General features: G+C 36.9%; 1 protein-coding gene across 1 annotated transcript; it reads left to right on the top strand.

The window, feature by feature from the left end:
• Window positions 1-7,937: 7,937 nt before the first annotated feature.
• LOC123306707 lies at window positions 7,938-10,257 on the top strand. The gene is made up of 8 exons (XM_044888827.1): window positions 7,938-8,015; window positions 8,349-8,411; window positions 8,481-8,516; window positions 8,988-9,074; window positions 9,196-9,261; window positions 9,357-9,431; window positions 9,506-9,705; window positions 9,836-10,257. The coding sequence occupies exons 2-8, from the start codon at window positions 8,378-8,380 to the stop codon at window positions 10,109-10,111; spliced, it is 774 nt and encodes a 257-aa protein (XP_044744762.1). The 5' UTR covers window positions 7,938-8,015; window positions 8,349-8,377; the 3' UTR covers window positions 10,112-10,257.
• Window positions 10,258-10,739: the final 482 nt, after the last annotated feature.

Genomic DNA, 10,739 nt, shown 5'->3' with positions numbered 1-10,739 from the left:
CAACAAAATAGTAGTTCAAATAGAGAGAATCTATTTGTTACTCAAAAACCTACTTTCAGTCAGCAAAATTATAATAACATCCCTACTTTCAGTCAGCAAAATTATAATAATACTCCTGCACGAATTCCTAATGAAAAAGGTTTTCCATACCCCCATTAATCAACCGATCACTAATAATCCAAAATTCCCAACAAATCGACAAGTTTTCGGGACAAAACCAGGATCAAGTTTTCATAAGATTCAACCAAAGCCTACGCCCATGTCTATTAGCACAAGAAAAACTTTCAAACAACCGGTAACATCCATGTCTATTTCCACCAGAAGAACGGGAATTCAACAGAAACCCAATTTCATCTCAGAAGAACTATTTAATGTTCAATCAGAGAATTGTAATTCCGACGAAAATATGATAGAATATTTTCCAGAAAATGCAGAAAATGAATTCATGTGCCCTAGAAACAAACAATACTTAGACTTGAATTATGTTAAGATTAAGTCAAAATTGCCCTATATTTACCTTCCAGAAGTAAATTTAAGAATTCTTATTGATTCAGATGCAACAAATTCAGTAATTAATAAAAAGCCAGCTCATGAAAAATTTTTCAATTTCCTTTTCAAAGAACCATTCAGTGTTTCTGGCTTAGGCAATACTATTGAATCAGATGACAATTTACATATACCAATTTTATACGAATTAGGGATCTATGAAAATATTCATTTACCTACATGTAGTTGATTGGCATAAAAAATTCGACGCATTATCAGGAACTTCCGATTTACAAAGACTAGGAGCAAGAATCGATTATCAAACACACACTTTAGAAATTAATGGCTTAAATATCCCTTTCAATCTCGAATATTCCAATTCCAAAATTAAACCTAGAAAATTCGCTGCGAAAAATCATGTCAAAATACCAGTTACTATCGAAAATGGCGATGTTATTATACCAGAGCTGAACTTCAAAGGATTTTCAACCCCGGAATGTATTGCCCACGCGAAAGACGGATTATGTTGTATACCAATCCCTCAACCAATAAAATGTACCATCGAAATAAGTTTCTCAGAAAGAATACCTGTTCAATCTTTATTCGAAGCGAAAATATCAGAAGCACCCGCGGAAAATCGAAATTTTAAATTTTCCAAACATTAGAACTGAACACATGAATTCGGAAGAAAGGAGAGAAATTCTAAAACTTTGCAGTAAATTCAGAAATATTTTTTATAATGAAAATTGTGATCTTTCATTCAGTAACACGGTCAAACACAAAATCAGAACAAAAGATGAAGAACCAGTTTACGTGAAGTCCTTCAGACACCCTCATAGTATGAAAGGAATTATCCAAGAACAGATACAAAAATTGCTTGATGATAAAATTATACGACCATCAATTTCACCCTATAGTGGCCCCGTATGGATCGTCAATAAGAAAAAAGACGTATCTGGCGAAAAAAAGTATCCAATGGTAATCGACTATCGTCGTTTAATTAAAAAACGGTAGAAGACAAGTATCCCCTACCCCGAATTGAAGAAATCTTAGACAATTTAGGAAAAAGTTGTTATTTTTCAACATTGGACATGGCCAAAGCATTCCACCAAATTGAAATGGACCCAGATTCCATAGAAAAAACGGCCTTCACAGTAAACAACGGACACTATGAAAACGTTCGTATGCCCTACGGCTTGAAAAACGGAAAGAGTCACAATCGGTGGTCACGCCTTGTGTCGTCTTCCAGGAATCCTGGGTTTCGGGTTCCGATGCGATTCCGTGCTTCTTGTGGGAAACGGTCTCGTAACAATATGGATTTAGCTTTGAAAGGACTTCGCGTCTTATCGACGAGTTGGGCGTCTAGGAGTTCAGGACCTAGTTCGGCCAATCCTGATCCAGATCTTCTGAGGTTTTGTTCTACAAGTCGATGTGCTTTGGACCCGGAATCGCAGACTCCAGCTGATGACGTTCTTATTAACGTTTTTGGCATGACCATTAACAACATTTTGCTTTGTTCCGGCTTGACTCCGGTTACTGGTCCTGGGTTTACCCCACGTCCCGAGAACCTAACTGGATTAGTCAGTATGGCTAGTTCCAGTTCAGAAACGCTTGATTCAGCTGCCAATTCGGTTAATTCACTGAATGGCGTAGAGTTTACTGGAGGTTTTCCTCCAATGCTAGGAGTATGTATAGTAGACGCCGCTGCTCCAGAGCAATTTTCAATCCGAAAACTGCCATCCCGAGGATGGTTTAGAGTTCTTGTAAACGCGGACCACGTTCCTATTAACGTTTTTGAGTTAGCTGGTGTGCGAGGAAGAATTACTGTCTTTCAAGGATCTGAATTCTTCCTTAGGATAGAAGGCGCTGCGGCGGATGGAGCGATCCCATTAGGGGATGACGCCAGCATGACTCTGGAAGAAACTCCGGATCTGGCCGGTCGTCTCGCTCTGGCGGGTGCCGTTCGTAACGATCCACTTGAAATGTCTGTGCCTAGATTTAGCGATTACTGCCGGTTTCGTTGGATTCTTTGATGTGAGGATCGAGGTGTTGACCACCACCGAGGAAGCTAACGGGAACGTTCTTTTGGACGTTAACGAATGCATATATATTGATGATTATACAGTTTTGTTTCATCAGTTGGTAGTGCCCCCCAGCGTTCAAGGAATGCTGAATTCGGTTGCTGCTAGACTGATGCTAAGAAATTGGCAGAATATAAACATGTCAATGAATAGGAATAATGCGAACCTTTTCGCAAAAGCAGTCTTCTTTTTAGTGAGGAGTCTTACATACCGGGCCTAAGCCGAATAGCGCTTGCTTTACCAAGGGACATCTGATCCATCAAAGTAAATCCTCTATCACCACATAAGAATCTATATTTACCAGATTCTAGAAGTGCCAGATTAAAATCTCGTAAGCCTTTATGGACTAATGATTTTCTGTATTCAACTAATAACCATAAAGAATTTTGGCAATCCGAATGGAATTCATGTAATCTCTTTAATAAAGATTTGATTACTGATCCTTCAAAAAAAGTTCCTGGCTTTGATCTTCCAAGAAAAATTTGGTGTACACTAAATCGACTGAGGACTGGCCATGGTCGGTGTAATAGCATGCTCTTTAGGTGGAATGCTGTTGATAGTCCAAGATGTGAGTGTGGTGCAGAAGAAGAAACTATAGACCACTTGGTGAACAGTTGTGGAATATATCGTTTTCAGGGTGGTTTCGAAGGTATTCATTCGGTTACCGATTCTTTTTTGAGTTGGGTTACTAATTTCAAAATTATTTAATGAGTAATATAAAATGCAACACACCCCTTTCGTTTTTTCTTTCTTTTTTGTTTTCAGATTCATTCACTTCGTATCGAGTCGTCATGTCGAGAGTACGTGGTATTAGCTGCTCTCTGTGTTCAAATAAGATTGATCGATACGACGATCCAATTTGTTGTAAATCATGTGATTGTAATTTTCATATCAAGTGTGTCAATATTTCCTTGGAAGATTTTACCAAAATGCGTGAAAATGCTGATTTTAATGGATGGATTTGCCAATCCTGTGAAAAGCCATCAAGTGGTAACACTGTGTGCCCCCCGCTGGATTCCGCTTCTGAGCCTCTTGAATTGAGTCCAATTATTTTTAAGGCTATTCAAGATGCATTAAGACCTTTGCATTTCGAATTAAACAACTTGAGGAATGTAATTGTTACTCAAAGTAAACAAATTGATTCGCTCACTGAAATAATCCAAACATTCGCTGCAGGAAAAAACGCTCTCTCGTCCGCAGCGGCATGTGTACGGGATGTCACAGCTGACGTTGAACCTCGGGAATCTTCAACAGGTGCATGGAATCTCCCAACAGATACGGTGATGAAACATACGTCTAGTAATGATAAATTTGTTCAATCTACAGGCGGTCCGAATGATCAACGCAAATTCAATAAAAATAACAATGAAAATTCGTTTAGCGTCTCTTCGCAACCGTTGGACGAAACTTCTGGATGGAAATTGGCTGAAGGCAGGAAAAAGTCAAGGAGCAAAGAAAAAATGTCCATTTCTGATTTATCTAAACAGGAAAAAAGAAGAAAACCTATAATTGGTTCATCGAAAAGTACTGCTTTGATGAGCGCTCCAAAAAAGTCCATGGCTCATCTACATATATCGAGGCTCAGTCCTTCTACTGCTGCCGAATATGTAATCAAGTACCTAGGTGAAACAATTCAAGATCCTATATGTGAAAAACTCAATTCCAAAAAGCCTGATGTCTACTCCTCCTTTAAACTATCATTTCCATCCCAATACTTAACACAGGTAATGGAGTCCGCATTTTGGCCAGAGGGAGTAACCGTTAATAGGTTTTTTATCAGACGTCGGCTGATGGATCCTCCTTTTCCGAAAAGTCCATCTCGGAACATGGAAACGACAAAAGTAGTAGACCTAAGTTCAAGTTAATGCAGATAAATGCACGAAGCATTGCTAACAAGTTCACATCTTTGGAAGTTTTACTTAGTTCTTCAAGCCCGGATTTACTGAGTGTGGCTGAACATTGTTGTTCTTCATAGAAGTTATCCTTCATGACGATAGCAGGTTATCAGATTGCTTCCTTTTATACCAGACCAAGCCGTGAACATGGGGGTGTTGTTATTTATGTCAGGTCGGTTCTCCGAGTACAGCAGCTTAATGTGGCTAAATACTCAGTGGAAATGCACTGTGAACTGTGTGCAGTTAAGATAAAATATGGTGAGAATACTTTTTGTGTTTTAAGTGTTTATAGACCTCCTTCAGGTGATTGCGACCTGTTTCACAATTCTTTAGAATATGTACTTACGTACTGCAGTACTGCCTCTGATGTTATTTTCTTATGTGGAGACCTCAACATAGATTATCTATCCCTCTCTCCACAATATCGATCTTTAAATGACTTGTTTTTACGTCATAATCTATCAGTTACCTCAAGGGACCCAACTAGGGTTGTTACAGGTTCGAATGGCCTAACCTCCTCCACGAAGGTTGATTATATAGCCACTAATGCTAACTCTCAATTAGTTGATGCAAGTGTGTTTGAAGCGTTCATTGCTGACCATAGAGCAATTATACTAGAATATGTTTGTTGTGGTAACGATCCTTGCGCCTCTAAGGAAAAAATAATGAGAACTATGTCGGATAATAACTGGAAGATTTTCTATTCGTTAATTGAGCGTGCTGATTTTCAGTGGATACATTTTGATTCGACCCTTGAAGACAAGTTCGAGAAGTTTGTTACCTTATTGAAGTCAACATTTGACACAGCCTTTCCACTAAAACGTATAAATTGCTTTCCTTCTCGCCAAAAACCTGGTTGGATCGATGCCACAATCATTTCAGCTCGGGACAATTTGAGGAACCTGCACTGGCTGACGAAGAACTTGAACACGCTCGAGGCTTCACACTTATATAGTAGTGCGAAATCTGAGTACAATCAATTATTGAAGTTCTCTAAATTGGCTTACAACAAAAAAATTCTACATAGTTCAGATAATGTTTGCAAAACAGTTTGGAAATTAGTTAATAAAGAATTGAATAATAGAGTCAAATCCGAGAATAACATCACTCTCCGGGTTGATAATGAACTCATTTCTTGTCCACAGAAGGTGTCGGAGGCCTTTGCCAAATTTTTCACCGAGGTTAATGCTGCCTCTGTTCATACATATTTTGGCGTTTCCCTTTCTGGATCTTGCACCTTGCATACTTCCCTTGATAGTAATTTCTTTTTCTTTCCTGCTACTGCCCAGGAAGTTTCGTCTACCATTTGCGGACTGAAGAATGGTGGTAGCCCAGGACCTGATATGATATCAGCCAGAGCCCTCAAGGTCTTGGCTCCTTTGATTTCTGAACCTATTTCTCATTTACTAAATGAATCAGTGTCCTCTGGGCATTTCCCATCTGTCCTTAAATTGGCACGGATTTTACCAGTCCACAAAAAGGGTGACAGCCAGGATATAACAAATTATCGACCTATCTCCATCTTAAGTCAATTGTCCAAGATTTTTGAAAGAATAATATACAATCGCATGTACAATTATTTGACAAAGTACTCCATACTATCTGATCAGCAACACGGCTTCAGACATGGTAGGTCAACCCAAACGGCCAGTTGTGAATTTTTTGAATTTGTCTACAAGAGCCTTGACGGCGGTGAGTACGTGGCAGGTATATTTTTTGATCTGTCGAAGGCGTTCGACACTCTTCAACATTGTTTCATTCTGGATAAGATGTACCAAATGGGATTCAGGGGCGTGTTTCTGGATTGGGTCAGGACTTTTTTATCTGATCGCAGAATTTATGTTCGATTGAATGACGCTACATCTGACGAACACACTAACAGCCTAGGTGTCGCTCAAGGATCTGTTCTGGGCCCACTACTGTTTCTACTGTTCATAAACGATCTGCCTGCATATGTGGTAGCCAATATACTGGTGATGTTCGCTGATGATACCTCTATCGCTATCAAAGCGAAAAGTCTGCAGGAATTGAAGTTGCTATGCGAGACTATAGTACAATGTTTCACTGATTGGTGTTACAAAAATGCACTCATACTCAATCTGACCAAGTCGGTGATAGTCAGGTTTCAGAATCAGGATAAACCATGCGAACCTCTCATCATTGAATACAATCAAGGAGTCTTGGAGGCGAGAGACGACGTGAGACTTCTGGGCCTCTATGTGGACGCTAATCTGAGGTGGTATATTCACATTGATCATGTTTGTGGTAGGCTAAACACCGCTTACTATGCTTTATTACGACTCAGGAGTTGTCTCCCTGTCGAGGAGCTGCTGACTATTTATTACAGCATGGCTTATAGCCATTTAAGTTACAACGTTGTTCTCTGGGGCTCCTCGGTAGGGTCTAATCGGGTGTTTATTTCCCAGAAACGTATCATACGCCTCATTTTCAAACTTCGCCCATGTGATTCATGCCGTCCGATTTTCTACCAATTTCAAATTCTTCCCTTCCCATGTATATTTATTATCAATAGCCTTGTCTACGTCCATCTGAACGTAAGTAACTTCAAGAAATGCTCTGACTTTCACGAGTATGGAACACGAAACTATGACACTTATTGCATGACATTATTGCTCAAGAGATGTTACTACAGTATAGACGAGTTCCTCAAGGACTCCATCAGTTGAATCTGTATTTTTTTTTATTGTAGTTCTTTTCTTATGTTTGTTATTTTGTATGACTTGTCCTATACATTTTTATAATGTCCAAAAGGATCAATAAAGTTTATTATTATTATTATTATTATTATAAACTGGGTGGAAGTTACCCTACAAAGTCAAAAACAGCAGATAAAGTGATCAATTTTTGTTAACAGAAATTTTCACAATTTGGTGTCCCAGATAAAATGGTAAGAAATTATTAGCAAAAAACGAAAAAAAATTCAATATATATATATATATATAGGTATATTTGGTCCTATCGCCATATTTTGGTCCAAACAATCTGCCCTTAGCCTATGTCCCAATAGTTATGAATCACCCTGTATAATTCTACTTATTCGATATTTTCTTTATACCTGTAAAAATCATGTAATTCAGTTTCTCCTTCAATTATTAAAAACTAAAACTAAAATTATCAATAAATATTAGGAATTCATATATTGTATTCAATTAAATTTTCAGGTGTGATCGAATATGTGGTAAGTTACTTCCATTCTTTCCAAAAGAGCGTACACAAATATTTTCATTTTAATAAAAATGAATTCGCTTGTTCAAGTTATGTGAAGCCTTGAAAAAAAAAAAGCAATGCTATCAAACATTATTTCAATTATGTACATATATTATGAAAGGCTGAAAAAGCTGTTGTATTTGTTGGGTAGATTTTTGTCATTTACAATAAAAAATATTGGAGTATTAGAATTTCATTTTGTATTTACATTTTTATGTATTTCAGATAGTCTTGCAGATGCTAGAAGGCACTGCATTAGGGAATCCTCATCAGAAGATGAGAAAGGCAGAGGCCTAAGAAAAAAAAATTTCGAAGCACCTGATAGGTAAATAGGTTTCTTTGTGGTGATCATCAAGCAAACTTCAAATCATGAATTACTATTGAGTATATTACAGCAAAAATGATTTTTTTTTTTTTATAAAATAGACTCGAAATTTCAGTAAAGCTGGATTTCAGTTCAATCATACTATAATTTGGTCAAAATTATCTAACAGTCGCTGATGAGATATATTTTTGGATAGTAGAAGTATTCAAACTCTATTTTGACCAGAATTTGGCTATTTTTTACGAGTCTGAATAAAATTTATTTACTTTCGAAATATGTACAAGGTAACTTGTTGTTTCATGAACCTATTATTCACTCAATCATTTTTTTAAGGTCGTTATTCTAAATGTGCGTCTCCACCAATGGAGGAAGCTGATCAATCATCAGCAGATTCAGGTAATAGTTTTTTGCTAGAAGACAAAAAAAGTTCTTCAGCCTTTTCTACAATTGATGTATTTTTTTCAGATTATAGACTACAGGAGATCGGGATGCCACAACCAGGTAAAGTTTGTAACTGCATCTGGTATATTTTGAAATAGTAAAATGGAATGGTGTTTCATTGGGAGAATTACATACAGTTAATAAAGATAGTTTCAGTTGGGTTATCAGTTTGGATATGTAAAATTTTATTGGAGCTACTTGTATTGAGTTCATTATTGAATCCATTAGGGATGTATAATAAGATAGATGTATGATGTAATTTAAATGTTTCTATCAGAAATGTATATTTTGTTGAAAACACCTTTTTCAAACACTAGGCAAATAGTTTGTTATTGCAATAATTTTTAACCACATAGGCCAGGTCTTCTCAAAATGGAACACAATATGATAATATTATTTGAAACATGGAAATGGTCTATTATATCTAAATACCCCAATCTCTAATGATAATATTATATTTCTAAATTACCTAATAGCGTGAATAATCTTAAGACCTATATATCTCTTAATCACAAATATTTTGCTTTTCAGAGAACTTAACTCGGTTATGGCCTCAAACTTCTTCCAATTTCTACAGTCCTCCCCGCATGACAGGAACAGTTGCTATCGAACACAATGGTAATTATACTCTTGAGTTGCTTTTTAACAGAATGCATTTGTGCATTTTTGCGCAGAATAAAAAATAACTTTGAATGTTGAGAGAGGAACCCCTAGTTTATAAATTGATTGTATTTTATAGAGATCTTACAACACCCGTCAGGGCCAAAACAAACAGGTGTCAACCAACATGAGCCACTTTCCACTGGTAAGTTATATATATTGAATATTTCAGTCTCTTCATTTCCAGTTAAGAAATGAAGAATATCTACAAGTGCTGTTTATGATTGTTTATTTTTATAGAAAATCGATACACAATACCTGATTCACCCTTGTCCATAATCAATCAAGAGGTTCAGACTAGAGTTGAAAACAATGGTAAAAATATTTCTTGAAGAGAAAAATACAAGGAACAACAAAATGAGTTGTAATATTATAAAATTCACTTCTAGGGAACCTAGAAAGAAAGATTGATAGATTGACTGAACTTGTTGGGAGGATTCTCCTAGAAATTGAGGAGCTAAAGTTACAGCGAGGAAAGAATGAAGTGCTGAATCACACTGATTTGAGGGATGAATTTCCGTTTACGTCTTTGGAAAAATTGAAGGAATTTGAGGCAAGATTAGAAGATGAGGAGGAGAAAAAAAAAGTGGTGAGTTTTTATCTTGAGAGAATGCACAATATTTTTTTTTTCTTTAATATTAATTCACTTTATCAAGAATGCTTTTCCATAAAGATAAAGATTTTTCAGTTCCTTTTCCAAAGAATTATTTGTTTTTCAGACCCAATACTTCAAATCGATAGGAGGCTTGACTTCCAAGGACTTCCATTCGAGGGTGATGGCAAGGGTCTTCACAAATTCCCTTGCCATGCAGTGTTCTTGGAAAGGATTCAAGAACAATTACAAGGTCGAGAGTATGTTACTCCTACAATGTTTATATTGTTACGATACCGTTTCCCACAATAAGCACGGAATCGCATCGGAACCCGAAATACAGGATTCCTGGAAGACGACACAAGGCGTGACCACCGATTGTGACTCTTTCCGTTTTTCATAATTTGAATAGTAGTTAGTTGATGTCTAGCGTTAAATAGATTCATTTGATTTTTCTTTGAACAAATAGAAACGATATCCATTCTATTGAGTTGTCCTTTAATTACCATTGGCAACCCTAAAAAGAAATAAGTTCTTTTTAAGAATAGACTTTTGGATACGTTATTCATAACTGGCGCTGCGAACAGGATATCGCAACGGGGTTTTAGTGAAAAGAAAAAAAACTAAAATCAGTTTCCATAAGTGAATAACTCGTCCGGCAATTGTACAGGCTGTTCGAAGAGTGTTCGAGGAACTCCCGGTGACTATCAAGTCTTTGTGCGGTATCACCAAGAAACCACATCGAACCAGCAGAGAATCAATTCTACCACTCCATCCAGAAGAATGGACATCAACTCGATCCACTTCGATTAAGAAGAAGGAACTACACACCCTAGGATGCATATGTTGGTGATGTAAGTCTATCAATCTCTTTCCTTAAACCCAGAATCCCAAAGTTCAATGACACATACCGATTCTTCAAGCGTACTAGAAGTTATCGCTGAAGATTCAGAATTATTAGAATAAGGAACAAACTTTTTGAATAACCAATTAGGTTCAGAACTATTAGAATTAGGAACAAGTTTTTCGAA

The sequence above is a fragment of the Coccinella septempunctata genome, chromosome 2 (genome assembly GCF_907165205.1).
Source record: "Coccinella septempunctata chromosome 2, icCocSept1.1, whole genome shotgun sequence".
NCBI classification, from domain to species: domain Eukaryota; kingdom Metazoa; phylum Arthropoda; class Insecta; order Coleoptera; family Coccinellidae; genus Coccinella; species Coccinella septempunctata.
Note: the sequence above shows the minus strand (reverse complement) of the source record. Positions and strands in the feature narration are given on the sequence as shown.